At 44.2% G+C, this 18,152-nt stretch overlaps 1 protein-coding gene across 1 annotated transcript in view; it reads left to right on the top strand.

Moving 5' to 3' along the window:
- The window catches only part of ADGRE1 (adhesion G protein-coupled receptor E1), a 43,548-nt gene that overhangs the window by 19,454 nt on the left and 5,942 nt on the right, over positions 1-18,152 (top strand). The window contains exons 11-15 of the mRNA XM_025367809.1: positions 5,608-5,785; positions 8,238-8,357; positions 11,609-11,808; positions 14,064-14,234; positions 17,040-17,234. Of these exons, the coding sequence (XP_025223594.1) occupies positions 5,608-5,785; positions 8,238-8,357; positions 11,609-11,808; positions 14,064-14,234; positions 17,040-17,234 (864 nt within the window). The remainder of the gene's footprint in view (positions 1-5,607; positions 5,786-8,237; positions 8,358-11,608; positions 11,809-14,063; positions 14,235-17,039; positions 17,235-18,152) is intronic.

An 18,152-nucleotide genomic window follows, 5' to 3' on the forward strand; every position in this document is an offset into this window, starting at 1 on the left:
GCACTCCAGCCTTGGCAACAGAGTGAGACTCCGTCAAAAAAAATAAATAAATAAAGGAAAGAAAGATCTCTTTATAATTAATGGATTGTGAATTAATATTTGATTTTTTATAGCTGTAAGATTTGAAAAATTAGCATATAGTAAAATTACCTTTTTACTTGTATAGTTCGATGAGTTTTCTAACCTGAATAGATTTGTGGAACTACCACTATAATTAAGATGCAGAACAGTTTAATTATCTCTAAACATTCCCTTGGGCTTCTCCTTTATAGTCAGATACTCCCTCCACCACTAACCTCTACAAATCCCTGATCTAGTCTCTGTCACTGGAGTTTTGTCTTTTAAAGATTGTTATATAAATGAAACCACATAGTATGTGGTCTTTTGAGACTGGCTTCTTTGACTCAGCATAATGCATTTGAGATGCTTGGATAGTGTGTGTATAAACAGTGCCATTTCCTCCTTCTCCTCTTTCTTCCTCCTTTCTTTTCCTTCCTCTTTACTGTGAATGAGATTCAGCACATTCTCATTGCTGTATAACCATCCCCACTATCCATCTCGAGAACTTTCTCATCTTTCCCAAAAAACGCTGTCCCTGGCAGGGCACAGTGGCTCAGCCTGTAATCCCAGCACTTTGGGAGGCCGAGGCAGGCAGATCATGAGGTCAGGAAGAGGTCAGGAGATCGAGACCATCCTGGCCAACATGGTGAAACACCGTTTCTACTAAAATACAAAAAATTATCTGGGCATGGTGGCACGTGCCTGTTGTCCCAGCTACTCGGGAAGCTGAGGCAGGGGAATCACTTGAACCTGGGAGGCGGAGGTTGCAGTGAGCTGAGATGGAGCCACTGCACTCCAGCCTGGGCAACAGAGTAAGACTTCATCTCAAAACAAAAAAAAAACAAAAACAACAAAAACAAAAAAAACCACAAAATATCCCACTCTGTCTCCCTGAAACACTCACTTCGCATCCCAATCCCCAGCTCCTGGCACCCACCATCCTACTTTCTGTCTTTGTGAATCTGGTGACTCTAGAAACCTCCTAGGAGTGAGATCACACAGGATTTGTCCTTTTGTGTCTGACTTCTCTCACTGAGCGTGATGTCCTCGAGGTTCATCCACGTTGTAGCATGGATCAGTGCTTCATTCCTTTCTCATTACCGAGTAATATTCCATTTTATCAATAGAGCTGCTATAAACAAACATCCATATATAGTTTGTGTGTGTGTGTGTGTGTGTATGTGTGTGTGTGTATATAAGCATAAATTTTAATTTCTCCAGCATAAATACCTAGGAGTTGTTAGGTTATTACAGTTGTTGATATTAAGTTTTTCTTTCTTTCTTTCTTTTTGAGGTGGAGTTTCACTCTTGTTGCCCAGGCTGGAATGCAATGGTGCAATCTCGGCTCACCAAAACCTCCACCTCCCAGGTTCAAGTGATTCTCCTGTCTCAGCCTCCCAGGTAGCTGGGATTATAGGCATGCACCACCACATCCAGCTAATTTTCTATTTTTAGTAGAGAGGGGGTTTCTCCATGTTGGTCAGGTTGGCTTCAAACTCCCGACCCCAGGTGATCCACCCACCTCAGCCTCCCAAAATGCTAGGATTACAGGTGTGAGCCACCACATCTGGCCAAAACCTAGTTTTTCTCCAGCTTTAAGTTGAACTCATTGACATTGTCATTTTCTTTATAAATCTGGTTATTTCTGTATGAAAATAAGAATAACTTTTTACTTGTAATTTTATTAATTTTAAATTAATACATTTATTCATAAAGTACACATTCATTCCTAGGGTTTTCAGATTAAATTTTAATAAATGGTTAACCCTATTTACAAACAGTTTAATTTCCTCAAATGTTTTATACTATGTTTATAAATATTCCAAATCCCCCCTCCCCGCTCCACGCAAATTTCAAGTACCTAGTGAAAAGGATTTACAAATCTAACACGCAAAGTCACCTGGGTCCTCAGCGACTCATAAATCCAATTGATCGAATCTGTAAATGTAGTAATTCAGATTCTTTAGACATTAAATATGGTTTATAGACAGCCATGTTATCTTAAATTGTTCATATAAAATAACAAGTCTAATTGCTTTTTGCAATAAAAATCATGTGGTTAATTGGTTAGCTTCTCTAATGTGTCAGACTGTTCCAACTCTTTTTTTTGAGGGGGGAAAGAGTTTCGCTCTGTTGCCCAGGCTGGAGTGCAGTGGCACCATCTTGGCTCACTGCAAGCTCCGCCCCCTGGATTCACGCCATTCTTCTGCCTCAGCCTCCCAAGTAGCTCAGCCTACAGGCACCCACCACCACACCCGGCTAATATTTTGTATTTTTAGTAAAGAAGGGGTTTCGTCATGTTGGCCAGGCTGGTCTCAAACTCCTGACCTCAGGTGATCCACCCACCTGGGCCTCCCAAAGTGCTGGGATTACAGGCATGAGCCACCACACCCAGCCCCAACTATTTAAATGACAGATGTTTCTAGATTATGCTAAAGATGTCAAAAACTTCTAAATTTAACACAAATCCTACTAAGGAGTTTTAGTTGGCCTAAAATTTTCTAACTTTCCTGAGGATATAACATAACTTTCCTAGCTAGGAAGAATAGACTTGACAAATCAGAGGGGCAGGATTTGAAGAGATTTCGTCAGCTGTAGAATTGAGTAATATGTTTCCTGGAGATGGTGCTACTTGAGATATTTCTGCTATGTCAATGGGGAGGGGAATCCCACACCCATACCTTTCGGGGAATACAGAACTCAGGGCATCCTGTTTCTCTTGGACACATATCTCGCAACTGTCCTGCTTACCTCGTGTTTATTGAAATCCTTTTTTTCCTTTTATCATCTAATTTGGATAGATAGAAATTTGTGTTGCTGCTCAAATTTCAGTTTAATTTCCTCTACCATCCAACTGGATTTAATTCATTTAATACATTTTCTTGCATTTATTAGGTTCTGAATTCCTTTTAGTTTTGGGGGTTTTTTTTTGCTTGGGTCAGAGTCACATGTGATAATCCATTTATTGGTGATCATCAGTAATAAGGGTAATCACATGAATATTACTATTACTATTGTTGTTATTGTTTTTCTTACCTTAATCCTCTTCCTCAGACATATCCAGTGTTAAGAGGTAGAAAAGTATCTTCCCCTTTTTACTTTGTGAGCAGGTACACACATACATACATATACATACATACACATACAAATAAACACACACATATACTCACATGCACACACACACATATATATACACACATACATGTACACTGGATACATACACACAAATACACACATATACACACATATGCATCTCCCCCACATGCACACACATGCACACACATAAGTACACACATACACACATATGTATATGCACATACACATAACACATACATACACACATGCACACACATAAGTACACAATACACACACATATATATGCACATACATATAACACATACATACACACATGCACACACACACCCTCCACACACACATTTACACACATACACACAGGTATATACACATATATGCATATACCCATACACACATACAGACATACCGACATCTACACACAGATACACACATACACATACATACACACACATATCCACGTTCCTCACACACATACACACATATATACATACAGGCATATACAAATGTACACACATTCACGAACACACATATACACACACGTATACATACATATACACAAACACACATACACAGATAGGCATACATAGACATACACAGAGATACACACACATGCACACACATGTACACAGCCCAACACATACATATACACACACTCACATACATAAGCGCACACACACACGCACACACATTGGAGTCATTTTATTGAGCACTTATTTGAGAGGTTTAGGACAGTAATTTTTTTTTTTTTTTTTTGAGACGGAGTCTCGCTCTGTCGCCCAGGCTGGAGTGCAGTGGCCGGATCTCAGCTCACTGCAAGCTCCGCCTCCCGGGTTCCCGCTATTCTCCTGCCTCAGCCTCCCGAGTAGCTGGGACCACAGGCGCTGTCACCTCGCCCGGCTAATTTTTTGTGTTTTTAGTAGAGACGGGGTTTCGCCGTGTTAGCCAGGATGGTCTCGATCTCCTGACCTTGTGATCCGCCCGTCTCGGCCTCCCAAAGTGCTGGGATTACAGGCTTGAGCCACCGCGCCCGGCTGCGGTATTCATTTTAACAGCTATATGGCTATCTCATTATTTGATTTCATTTTCATTTATTGACCCAACCTATAGGGCATTGAGGCGTTCCACAGACTATCCCGAAATGAACACCACTGGACAAGATCCTTGCACAACTTTTAAGTATTTCTGGAAAGATTAATTCCTGGAAGGGGAATTGCTGAGTCAAAGGGTGTATGCAATTTACATGGTTATAGGTACAAACTTACTACATTGCATAAAGGTTACATCGATTTATCTTTCTTGCTTGCTTGCTTTTGACAAGATCTCACTCTGTCACCCACGCTGGAGTGCAGTGGAGTGATCACAGCTCACTGCAGCCTTGAACTCCAGGGCTCAAGAGATCCTCCCACTTCAGCCTCCTGAGCCGCTGGGACTACAGTTATGCACCACCGTGCCTGCTCATTTTTAATTTGCTTGTATAGATAGGGTCTTGTTATATTGTCCAGACTGGTCTTGAATTCCTGGACTTGAATTTGTATTTCTTTTTTTCTTTTTTGAGATGGCCTCTTGCACTGTCGCCCAGGCTGGAGTGCAGTGGTGTGACCTCAGCTCACTGCAACCTCTGCCTCCTGGGTTCAAGCTATTCTCCTGCCTCAGCCTCCTGAGTAGCTGGGATTACAGGCACGTGCCACCACACCCGGCTAAATTTTTTTGTATTTTTGGTAGAGACAGGGTTTCACTGTGTTCGCCAGGCTGGTCTTGAACTGCTGACCTCATGATCCACCCACCTCAGCCTCCCAAAGTGCTGGGCTTACGGGTGTGAGCCACAGCACTTGGCCTCAATTTGTATTTCTTTTTTTTTTTTTTTTGAGATGGAGTCTCGCTGTGGCACCCAGGCTGGAGTGCAATGGCATGATCTCTGCTCACTGCAAGCTCTGCCTCCCGGGTTCACGCCATTCTTCTGCCTCAGCCTCCCAAGTAGCTGGGACTACAGGCGCCCGCCACCATGCCTGGCTAATCGTTTTGTAGTTTTAGTAGAGACGGGGTTTCACTGTGTTAACCAGGATGGTCTCGATCTCCTGACCTCGTGATCCGCCCGTCTCATCCTCCCAAAGTGCTGGGATAACAGGCGTGGCCACCACGCCCAGCCTCAGTTTGTATTTCTTTTTTTTTTTTTGAGACGGAGTCTCGCTCTGTCACCCAGGCTGGAGTGCAGTGACCGGATCTCAGCTCACTGCAAGCTCCGCCTCCCGGGTTCAGTTTGTATTTCTAATGGGGCTTCTTGAATCAGAAAAAGGAGCCCGAGTGGATGCCCCTTTTAATTCTCCCTTGGACTGACTCCCAGCCTATTCTTAATGAGAAAAAGGACAGCTGTTATTTCATTAATGAGAGAGAGAGACAGAGAGAGACACAGAGAGAGAGACAGAGAATGAACAAGCACGTCTTTCCTTGCAGAATACAACTGAGAGCTTTGTCCCTGTGCTTAAACAAATATCCACGTGGACCAAATTCACCAAGGAGGAGACGTCCTCCCTGGCCACAGTCTTCCTGGAGAGCGTGGAAAGCTTGACACTGGCTGCTTTTTTGAAACCCTCAGCAAATATCACTCAGACTGTTCGGACGGATTACTTAGGTAGGAGATACCCTTCGTGGCAAGGTTACATCTAGGTGATGATTTTGAGAGTTGACTTTGGCAATGGGATTTTCCCTGGGTTTCCCACCCATTCTTTCTCCAACTGTTTAAATACCTTGAATTCACAGCAAAGTAAATCTAATCATATTAACAATACATTCACTGAGCACTTGGCAAAGGCCAGGCACTATGCTAAGACCATATCATTAATTTATTCTACAAATATTTGCTGATTAGCTGCTATGTGCTGGGCTAAGGTATGACAGTCATAGGCTGTGCTCAAGTACTTCCTGTTTGCCCTGCTGGGCCCACGGTAGAATTGTACTTCCTGGCTACTGTGTGGTTAGGTGGGATTTGGGGACTAGTTCAGGCCAATAAATTGGGGAATAGAGTAGTTGCCAGTATGAGACTTTCCAGAACTTTCTTTCCCTCTGCCCATACGATTAGCAGTGCCTCAGGTCACAGCTGCTCCATCTGCCTGGGTGCCAGAATAAAGATAATATGGAACATGGCCTCAAGTCAATTTACAATAGATACAAAGCATTAATGAGATATAAACGCTTTTTTTTTTTTTAATCCACTAAGACTTAGGGTTGTTTGTTACTGCTGCAAGACTGATCCTTTCCTGACTCATACATACTTGATAGATGACTACTTGGGAATAGTGGCTGCTGTAGATCTTTTACATTAGCACCCTACTCCTGGCAGTAGTTCCAGTATCATTCACATAAACCTAGGAAGTTCCAACCTAATAGATGCCCAGAAGGCCAAGAGGTGGAAATAAAGTATTTGGTGGACTCCAACCAGTAGTGAACAAAATTAGCCTCATGAATCTTATATTTTAGTGAGTTGAGTCAGATAATAAACAAACAGACATCTGGTATACCAAATAGAGGTAGTGCTACTGAGAAAAAATACAGCAGGCTAGGGAGGTTAGAGAGGGTTGGGATTAGAGGGAGAGTTGCTACTTTATATAGTGAGATCAGGGTAAGTCTCATTGGGGCAGGGATGTCAGGGAAGAGAGTCGTGTAAATATCTGGAGAAAGAGCAAGTGCAGGAATACCTGGAGAATTCAAGGAATCATGAGGTGCCCAGTGTGGCTGAAGTGGCATTGAAGATGGTGATAGCAGTAGGAGAAAGGAAATGTAGACAAATTTAGGGACTTGAGGTTTTTCTTTTTCTTTTTTTTTTTTTTTTGAGACAGGGTCCCACTCTGTCACCTAGGCTGGAGTGCAGTGGTGCAATCATAGCTCACTATAGTTTCACACTCCCAGGCTCAAACGATCCTCCTGCCTCAGCCTCCTGAGTAGCTGGGAACTATAGGCGTGCACCACCATGCTTGTCTAGTTTTTAAAATTTTTGGTAGAAATGAGGTCTTGCTATGTTGCCCATGCTGGTCTTGAACTCCTGAGCTCAAGTGATCCTCCTGCTTGGCCTCCCAAAGTACTAGGATTACAGGCCTGAACCGCTGTACCCAGCCAAGATTTTATCTGAAGTGAGATGAAAAGACATTGGAAAATTTGGGAATAGGTATGGTATTATCTGGCTTATATTTTATAAGGATACTTCTGGTTCCATTATCTAGTTTGTTTTCAGGAAGGGCCAGTGGGTTAGGTCCTGCAATGTGTTGCCATGATATGGATGAGAAATAGGAGGCATAGGGATGTTAAATCAATGCTCAAATTTAGGCAGCTAGCGCGTGGCAGAGCTGGACCTCCCAGTTACCACCATCTGACTGCAGAACCTGAGCTCTTGTGTACCATGCTAGGCTTGCCCCAATCCCTTACTATTTATTTTGGTTTTAGAAAACACATGAAGCCGGGGGCAGTGGCTCATGCCTGTAATCCCAGCACTTTGGGAGGCCGAGGCGGGCGTATTACGAGGTCAGGAGATCGAGACCATCCTGGCTAACACGGTGAAATCTTGTCTCTACTAAAACTACAAAAAATTAGCTGGGCGTGGTGGCGGGCGCCTGTAGTCCCAGCTACTTGGGAGGCTGAGGCAGGAGAATGGCGTGAACCTGGGAGGCGGAGCTTGCAGTGAGACAAGATCGCGCCACTGCACTCCAGCCCGGGCAACAGAGCGAGACTCTGTCTCCAAAAAAAAAACATCAACAAAAGTAAAAAACAAAAACAAAAACAAAAAATTAGAGTAGAGAGAAGATCATGACTGTTGCCTTCCATCACTGTTGACTTTGACCCCATCTTTCCCTGATGCACCTCCTAGGATATGAGAGCTGGCTTCTAAGGCTCCACCTGGGTTACTCATTTGTTTGGTGCTATGGTTCTCCTATCATTCATCATGGGACTCAAGATCTTTCCTATCATGAATTGAACTTTCTATTCTTTTTCTCTGCTCGCCACGATGGATGTGTACCTTTTTTTGGACAGAAACAAGATTCAGGACCGACTTTCTGGGCGACCTCATAGGAACTCTCCCTTTTTCTTTTTAGACATTGAGAGCAAAGTTATCAACAAAGAATGCAGTGAAGAGAATGTGAACTTGAGCTTGGCAGCCAAGGGGGATAAGATGAAGATCCGGTGTTCCACAATTGAGGAATCTGAATCCACAGGTACAGTTCCTCTCCTGAGAATGCAGGTTATGGTGTATTCCATTAATATGCATTTATTGATCCCTTTCAAGGTGCCAAGACCAGTGCCAGATGGTTGAGAACCAATGAGGGCAGAAATGGCCTATGCTCTCAGAGTTTTCCATCTGCTAGGGAAGTCAAACATTAAATGACCTTGTAATACTGCAGTATTGAGACCTTCACTGGCCTGTATGATATGAACTGGTCACATTCAGCTGTTGAGCAGTTGAAATTTGATTAAGCCAGGTTGAGAACTACTGTAAACCTAAAATAAACATTGTATTTCAAAGGCTTGGTGCCCAAAAAGAAGGATTAAAACATCTCACTAGTCATTTTTTTGTATTTAAAATAATATAAAAATAAAAAATATTTAAAATTTTAAAATATTTAAATTTTTAAAATATATAATATTTAAAATTTTAAAATATTTAAATTTTTAAAATATGTAATATTTAAAATTTTAAAATATGCAATATTTAAAATATATTTTTACATTTAAAAATATCATTTATATGTTGAAATGATAATATTTGGCTTATACTGAGTTAATATATTATTAAAATTAATTTTATCTTTTTTTAATTTAAAAAAATGTGTACTAGAAAATTTAAAATCACATATGTGGTTCATACTATATTTCTGTTGGACACTGCTAATCTATGTCAGGGATGGCAAATTTTTTCTGTAGAGGGTTCGTTAGTAACTATTTTAAGCATTGCAATTAATACAACCTCTATCACAACGACTTAACTACCATTATAGTGTAAAAGCATCCATAGACAATAGGTATATGAATGTGCCTGCGCATGTTTCAATAAAACTTTATTTAAAAAAGTAGGTGACAGCCAGATTGGCCCATAGGCCACAGTTTTCCAGCCCCTGATCTGATCTATGCATATGATTAACACTGTGGTTAATACTTTCATGTAAAAGCACAGTGTGAAAAATGGAAGAGATATTTAAGCGAAGTCCTGAGGAATACGTAAAGAAAGTAGGAGAGAGTGTGTTACAGGAAGTGCAAGCTATGGCTCTGTGTTGAAAAAAAGCTTGGTATGATCATGGAACTAAAAGTAGAGTGGGCTGGAGCACCAGGAACGTGGGGGAGAGAGGGAAAAGAATTGAAGGTCACTGGGCGTGGCGGCTCACACCTGTAATCCCAACACCTTGGGAGGCCGAGTTAGAAAGAGAGAGACAGGGATATGTCCTATGCCGCTTCCTGTAGGGTCCAGCCCCACAGGGTTGGTGGGTTTTTCTCCCTGTGTGCGGAGACAAGAGATTGTAGGAATAAAGACACAAGACAAAGAGATAAAAGAAAAGACAGCTGGGCCTGGGGGACCACTACCACCAAGACGTGGAGACCGGTAGTGGCCCCGAATGCCAGGCTGAGCTGATATTTATTGGATACAAGACAAAGGGGCAGGGTAAGGAGTGTGAGCCATCTCCAATGATAGGTAAGGTCACGTGGGTCACGTGTCCACTGGACAGGGGACCCTACCCTGCCTGGCAGCCGAGGCAGAGAGAAAGAGAGGAGAGAGAGAGAGAGACAGCTTACGCCATTATTTCTGCATATCAGAGACTTTTAGTACTTTCACTAATTTGCTACTGTTATCTAAAAGGCAGAGCCAGGTGTACAGCATGGAACATGAAGGTGCACTAGGAGCATGACCACTGAAGCACAGCATCACAGGGAGACGGTTGGGCCTCCGGATAACATCAGTCAGGCCCTTCATAAGAGGTGGAGGAGTAGAGTCTTCTCTGAACTCCTCCGGGGAAAGGGAGACTCCCTTTCCCTGTCTTCCCTGTCTGCTAAGTAGCGAGTGTTTTTCCCTGACACTGACGCTACCGCTAGACCACGGTCTGCTTGGCAACGGGCATCTTCCCAGATGCTGGTGTTACCACTAGACCAAGGAGCCCCCTGGTGGCCCTGCCTGGGCATAACAGAAGGCTCACACTCCTGTCTTCTGGTCACTTCTCACTATGTCCCCTCAGCCCCTATCTCTGTATGGCCTGGTTTTTCCTAAGTTACAATTGTAGATCAAGGATTATTATAATATTGGAGTAAAGAGTCATTGCTACAGACTAATGATTAATGATAGTTATACATAATCATATCTATTATCTATATCTAGTATGACTATTCTTATTCTATATATTTTATTATACTGGAACAGCCCGTGCCCTTGATCTCTTGCCTTGGCACCTGGGTGGCTTGCTGTCCACAGCTTCCTGTCCCAACCAGACAGTACCATCCCCCAGGCTTCATCTGTCACTGCCAAGCTAATGGAGGGACCCCTTGGATGTCCCCTCCAGATATCATAAATTGAGCACTTTCTCCCTCCTCCTTCTTCTCCTCCTCCTCCTCTTCTTCTTCTTCTTCCTCTTCTTCTTCTTCTTCCTCCTCCTCCTCCTCCTCCTCCTCTTTCTTCTTCTTTTCCTTCTTCTTTTTCTTTTTTTTTGAGGTGGAATCTTGCTCTGTTGCCCAGGCTGGAGTGCAATGGCATGGTCTTGGCTCATTGCAACCTCCGCCTCCTGGATTCAAGCGATTCTCGTGCCTCAGCCTCCCGAGTAGCTGGGACTACAGGCACTTGCCACCATGCCCAGCTAGTTTTTTTTTTTTAATTTTTAGTAGAGATGGGGTTTCACCATGTTGGCCAGGCTGGTCTTGAACTCCTGACCTCAAGTGATCCACTTGCCTTGGCCTCCCAAAGTGCTGGGATTACAGGCGTGAGCCACTCTGCCCAGCTGTGGAAGTTTTTGTTTCATTTTGTTTTCTTTTGTTTTGAGACGGAATCTTGCTCTGTCACCAGGCTGGAGTGCAGTGGTGCGATCTTGGCTCACTGCAATCTCTGCCTCCCAGGTTCAAGTGATTCCCCTGCCTCAGCCTCCCAAGTAGCTGGAGCTACGGGCGCGCATCACTACACCAGGCTAATTTTTTGTATTTTAGTAGAGACGGAGTTTCACTATGTTAGCCGGGATGGTCTGGATCTCCTGACCTTGTGATCCACCCGCCTCGGCCTCCCAAAGTGCTGGGATTATAGGCGTCAGCTACCATGCCCGGCCGGAGGTTTATTTTTTAAACCTAGAAGCCCGCTGGTTATTTTAATCTCGGAGCAGCACAGTGAGGTGCATCTCTCTCTCTCTCTCTCTCTCTCTCTCTCTCGTGTGTGTTCGATCTTCTATAATAACTATTGAGCAAACGATTCCCTCTTTTTTTCATTTGGGGAAACCTGCAGGGACCACTGGTGTGGCTTTTGTCTCCTTTGTGGGCGTGGAGTCTGTTTTAAACGAACGCTTCTTCCAAGACCACCAGGCTCCCCTGACCACCTCGAAGATCAAGCTGAAGATAAATTCTCGAGTCGTTGGGGGCATCATGACTGGGGAGAAGAAAGATGGCTTCTCAGATCCAGTCATCTACACTCTGGAGAACATTCAGGTTTGTGAAGAGGTCTCTGCTGAGATTCCTGTCTACCTGTTGGGAACTCCTGGTCTCTCGATTTCCTTAACTCTCATTTTTTATGGGAAGCTATTGTGGTCGGTGAGCTTCCACAATTTCTAGCAATTCAAGTCAATTAACAGAAGCCACCGCTAGAGGAATGAGGTCTCCCGCTGTTACCAAACAGAACTAGGTCCATTTGCCCATGTGCAACAGAAAGTTAAACACTGAAGCACCGGGTTTTTGTAGAGAGAGAAGTTTATTGCAGGACTGCCAAGGAAGGACACAGGAGTCTGGCTTAAATCTGTCTCCCCAAGCTGGGGGGTTGGGGCAGGTTTTATAGTCAGTGGGTAATGAGCTGCGATTTGATTGCATCTTACAATGAAGTGATGCAGGAAGGTGTGATCTGATTGGATGCTGCCATGGGGTGATGCCAGGGCTTGATCTGATTGGATCCTGGATGCTGCTATGTGATTGTTGCTTCTTTTATTATTATTATTATTATTATACTTTAAGTTTTAGGGTACATGTGCACAACGTGCAGGTTTGTTACATATGTATATATGTGCCATGTTGGTGTACTGCACCCATTAACTCGTCATTTACATTAGGTATATCTCCTAATGCTATCCCTCCTACCTCTCCCCACCCCACAACAGGACCCGGTGTGTGATGTTCCCCTTCCTGTGTCCAAGTGTTCTCATTGTTCAATTCCCACCTACGAGTGAGAACATGCAGTGTTTGGTTTTCTGTTCTTGTGATAGTTTGCTGAGAATGATGGTTTCCAGCTGCATCCATGTCCCTACAAAGGACATGATCTCATCCTTTTTTATGGCTGCATAGTATTCCATAGTGTATATGTGCCACATTTTCTTAATCCAGTCTGTCATCGATGGACATTTGGGTTGGTTCCAAGTCTTTGTTATTGTGAATAGTGCCGCAATAAACATATGTGTGCATGTGTCTTTATAGCAGCATGATTTGTAATCCTTTGGGTATATACCCAGTAATGGGATAACTGGGTCAAATGGTATTTCTAGTTCTAGATCCTTGAGGAATCACCACACTGTCTTCCACAATGGTTGAACTAGTTCACACTGCAACCCCTGCCTCCTCAGTTCAAGCCATTCTCCAGAGTAACTGGGATTACAGGTGCCCACCACCACGCCCAGCTAACCTTTTTGTATTTGGTGGAGACAGGGTTTCACCGTGTTGGTCAGGCTGGTCTTGAACACCTGACCTCAAGTGATCCACCCGCCTCAGCCTCTTAAAGTGCTGGGATTACAGGCATAAGCCACCATGCCCACCCTTCTAATATACATTCTTAAAGCATGTTGTTCTTAAACTGTTACTAAAAATATTTCTCTGTTTACTTGGCTTTTATATGTTTTTCCTCCCACTGCACTATGATCTCCTTGGGGGAAGAACTGTGTCTATTTTATTTACTAATGTCTCCCGTAAACAGCACAGATCAAGGCATGTAATAGGTATTCAATAAAAACATGTTGAACGAGGCTGGGTGTGGTGGCTCATGCCTCTAATCCCAACAGTTTGGGAGGCCTATGCAGGCGGATTACTTGAGGTCAGGAGTTCGAGACCAGCCTGGCCAATATGGAGAAACCCCATCTTTACTAAAAATACAAAAATTAGCTGGATATGGTGACCCACGCCTGTAATCCCAGAACTTTGGGAGGCCCAAGGCAGGTGAATCACTTGACATCAGGAGTTCAATACTGGTCTGGCCAACATAGTAAAACCCCGTCTCTACTAAAAATACCAAAATTAGCCAAGCATGGTGGTGGGCACCTGTAATCTCAGCTACTTGGGAGGCTGAGGCAGAAGAATCACTTGAACCCTGAGGCGGAGGTTGCAGTGAGCTGAGACTGCACCACTGCACTCCAGCCTGGGTGACACAGTGAGACTCAGTCACACACAGACACACAAAAAAAACACACATTGAATGAGTAAGAGAATAATGAGTGACTATGTAGAAGGCCTTATTATGGATTTGATGAAAGGAGGAGTTTTCTTCTAGCAACAGGAATGTAAGCTGCCCCATCAGATTGGCCCTCATTGCATAATGAAATATCAGCATTTTCCCCCATTCCCTCAGAACGTACCCTGTGTATTCTTGTTCCCAGTGACTCTTGAGGATGGTCACATTTAATCTATTTGATGGGGATCCTCAGGTGACCAGGGCCTTTGTTTTTTTTTGTTTGTTTGTTTGTTTTTTAAATTTTTGGGGTGTTTTTTAGCCAAAGCAGGAGTTTGAGAGGCCCATCTGTGTTTCCTGGAGCACCGATGTGAAGGGTGGAAGATGGACATCCTTTGGCTGTGTGATCCTGGAAGCCTCTGAGATACATACCGTCTGCAGCTGTAATCGGATGGCGAATCTTGCTGTTATCATGGCTTCTGGGGAGCTCACGGTTAGTAATGATGATTTGTTCCCTGAGGCAGAGTATCTGCCTCCAAATCCAATGGGAAAATATTGATTAAACGTCTGTCGTGTGTCTCCCATGGGGATGGGTGTTGTGGGACGGAGTCATGGGGACAGAAGGGGTAGGTGATACGCCGTCGCCCCTGCAGAACTTACAGTCTGGTTGGAAGGCCATGAAGCTCACGTATACAATGAGAAATAATGACCCTAAATAGGGCCAGGCACTGGAGCAATCACAGATCTTACTTAATGAGCACCTACAGCGTGCTGGGCTCTTTAGGTTAAGCCGTTTCAGACGCATTTCACAGAATGGGCAAAGTGGCCCGTCTAGTCCTGAAGTTAGAAATTGGGGCAGGTGGAATTCAAATCTGGGGAAATCTCTTTCGACTAAAACATGCAAATGGGTCAAGAAGGAATGCTGTAAGAATTCAGAGGTATTGGCCAGGCGCGGTGGCTCATGCCTGTCATCTCAGCACTTTGGGAGGCCAAGGTGGGTGCATCATGAGGTCAAGAGATCGAGACCATCCTGGTCAACATGGTGAAACCCCATGTCTACTAAGAATACACAAATCAGCTGGGCGTGGTGATGCATGCCTGTTGTCCCAGCTACTCCAGAGGCAGAGGCAGGAGAATCGCTTGAATCGCTTGAACCTGGGAGGCAGAGGTTGCAGTGAGCTGAGATGGCACCACCGCATTCCAGCCTGGCAGCAGAGCGAGACTCTGTCTCACAACAACAACAACAACAACAACAACAACAACAACAACAAAACAAACAAACAAAAAATAATTCTGAGGTGTTTCCAAGAGAGACGATGATAGATGAGAGACAGAATATGAAATAAGCCTTGGTGAATGAGTAGATTCGGCAGAGAGGAAGGACGTCCTCATTAGTGTTGTAGAAAGCATCCTTTCGCCGGGCGCGGTGGCTCACGCCTGTCATCTCAGCACTTTGGGAGGCTGAGGCGGGCGGATCAGGAGGTCAGGCGATCCAGACCATCCTGCCTAACACGGTGAAACCCTGTGTCTACTAAAAATACAAAAAATTAGCCGGGCGTGGTGCCAGGCGCCTATAGTCCCAGCTACACGGGAGGCTGAGGCAGGAGAATGGTGTGAACCCGGGAGGCAGAGCTTGCAGTGAGCCGAGATCACGTCACTGCACTCCAGCTTGAGTGACAGAGTGAGACTCTGTTTCAAAAAAAAAAAAAAAAAGTATCCTTTCCTATCATGGTAGACCCAACGTTTAATTCCCTACCAGGGAGGCCATAAGTAAGTGCCGTTTTAAGGACCATGTGGCTTAGGATTTAAGAGAACTGGATCCAGAACAAAACTGACTGAGTTTCAAGTCGCATCTCTACCACTTTCTAGCTATGTTTTCTTGGAAAAGTCACTTAACTTCTCTGCACTGAGCCCAGCTGTCTCATCTCAAAAATGAGAACGATAACAAAAATTGCTGATGATCACTAGCATTTATACAGCATGTTTCTGGCACAGTTGTACTTTAAATGTTTTCTTTTAATCCTCCTACAACAACTGTGTAAGGCAGTTACCATTAATATTCTCTTTTTAACAGATGAGGAAACTGAGGGCAAAGAGCAGTTAAGTGTCTTGTCCAAACTCACACAACTAGAAATTGGTCAGTTTTCTTTTCTTTTTTCTGTTTTTTTTTTTTTTTTTTTTTTTGAGACTGATTTTCGCTCTTGTCACCAGGCTAGAGTGCAGTGGCGTGATCTCGGCTCACTGCAACCTCCATCTCCCAGGTTCAAGTGATTCTCCTGACTCAGCCTCCCGAGTAGCTGGGATTACAGGTGCCCACCACCATGCCCAGCTTTTTTCTTTCTTTTTTTTTTTGGGTAGAGTCAGAGTTTTGCCATGTTGGCCAGGCTGGTCTTGAACCTCCTGACCTCAGGTGATCCACCCACCTCAGCCTCCCAAAGTGCTGGAATTACTGCGCCCAGTCAATGGTCGGTTTTCCTAACCACTTTGTGACAATATCATAGAGAGGTGCTCATAAGATAGTGCCTGGCATATCTTTAACCCACAGAAAGCACTCGGATACATTTAAAATCAATTTTAAAATTAATTATGAATAAATGGCATAGAAGAAGAACTCAGCTTGTCATGTTCCACTCCTGAAGTTGGAGCATTCCTGAATGTCTGCATTATCAGTGGGGATGCAGTACAGGAAGGAAAAAACACCCCAGGTATTTCAAGCAGAAAGGGATTTAATACAGGGAAGTGGGTGCTCACAAAAATCTCTGGGAGAGGATGGAGGAGTTGAAGTCAGGGGGCTGTCACTTCAATTTTGGCTTCAAGATCATCCCCCAATGCAGCTATAACTCAGAGGTCAGAAATTGCTGCTGTCGTTTTGCCACCCCACTCCACCATGAAATTGGGGACTGGACAGTGGAAATGTGGAATGAAGCTCACTCCTGTCTGCCAAAAGCTGATATTTGCCTCCCTTCTGCATTCCAAGACATTCACAGATGTATCTCACTGGAGAACCTAAATTACATCCAGGACCTTAGTTCCCAAGGATTCTGGGAGATGTAGTTTGTGGACATCCAGTCACAGTCATACCTGGAGTAGCGCATAGGACAGGGCTGGGAATAGGTGCTGGTGGATGCCAGTTGATTGCAAAGGATAATGAAAGGACAATATCTAGTTCACTGAGTGTTAGAGGGAGAAAAGGCTCCCAAGCTAATTTTGCCCGAGCCAGGGTTTTAGATAACTGTTCTTCCCACCTGGGGGAATTTTGATCCCATTCTCAGGCCAACTATGAATTCCTTCCTGACAGATGGACTTCTCCTTGTACATCATTAGCCACGTGGGCATGATCATCTCCTTGGTGTGCCTCGTCTTGGCCATCGCCACCTTTTTGCTGTGTCGCTCCATCCGAAATCACATCACCTACCTCCACCTGCACCTCTGCGTGTGTCTCCTCTTGGCCAAGATCCTCTTCCTCGCCGGTATAGACAAGACTGACAATCAGGTCTACATCGCTGGGGCTGTGTCCCTACCAAACCCCATCTTCTCCCCACCTGCCTCAGCTCATTCCTACCCAATCCCCTCTACCCCTGTTCCTACCTCAGGGCCTTTGCATAGGCTGTGCCCTCTGCCTGTAACACTCACTTCCCAGCTTCTCACCTGCTTGACTCCTTGTGACAGCTCTCAGTTCAAAATTACATCCCTGATCATGTTATGAATTGTAACGGTTCCTCCTATTACTTGTTTTTGTTTGTTTGTTTTTGATACTGAGTTTCGCCCTTGTTGCCCAGGCTGGAGTGCAATGTGATCTTGGCTCACTGCAACCCCGTCCTCTGGGTTCAAGCAATTCTCCTGCCTCAGCCTCCTGAGTAGCTGGGAATACGGGCATGAGCCACTATGTCCTGCTAATTTTTTTGTATTTTTAGTAGAGACGGGGTTTCACCATTTTGGCCAGGCTAGTCCTGAACTCCTGACTTCAGGTGATCCACCCGCCTTGGCCTCCCAAAAAGTGCTGGGATTACAGGCTTGAACCACAACGCACAGCCCCTCCAATACTTTCTAAACCAGAGGTTCTCTCCCTGGGTGCTTTTTCCCTCCCAGGGGAGACTTGGCAATGTCTGGAGACATTTTTGGTTGTCACAACTGGAGGAGGGTGCTACTGGTATCTAGTGAGTAAAGGTTAGGGATGCTGCTAAGGATCTTGTAGTGCACAAGACAGCTCTCCATGACAGAGGATGATCCTGCAATAATGTTACAAATGTCGATAATGCTACAGCTTGGAATCTCCAATTCTCTTTTTATTTTCTTCTTTCTTTCTTTCTTTCTCTGTTTGTTTCTCTTTCTTTCTTTCTTTCTTTCTTTCTTTCTTTCTTTCTTTCCTTCCTTCCTTCCTTCCTTCCTTCCTTCCTTCCTTCCTTCCTTC

The sequence above is a fragment of the Theropithecus gelada genome, chromosome 19 (genome assembly GCF_003255815.1).
Source record: "Theropithecus gelada isolate Dixy chromosome 19, Tgel_1.0, whole genome shotgun sequence".
Taxonomy (NCBI): Eukaryota; Metazoa; Chordata; class Mammalia; order Primates; family Cercopithecidae; genus Theropithecus; species Theropithecus gelada.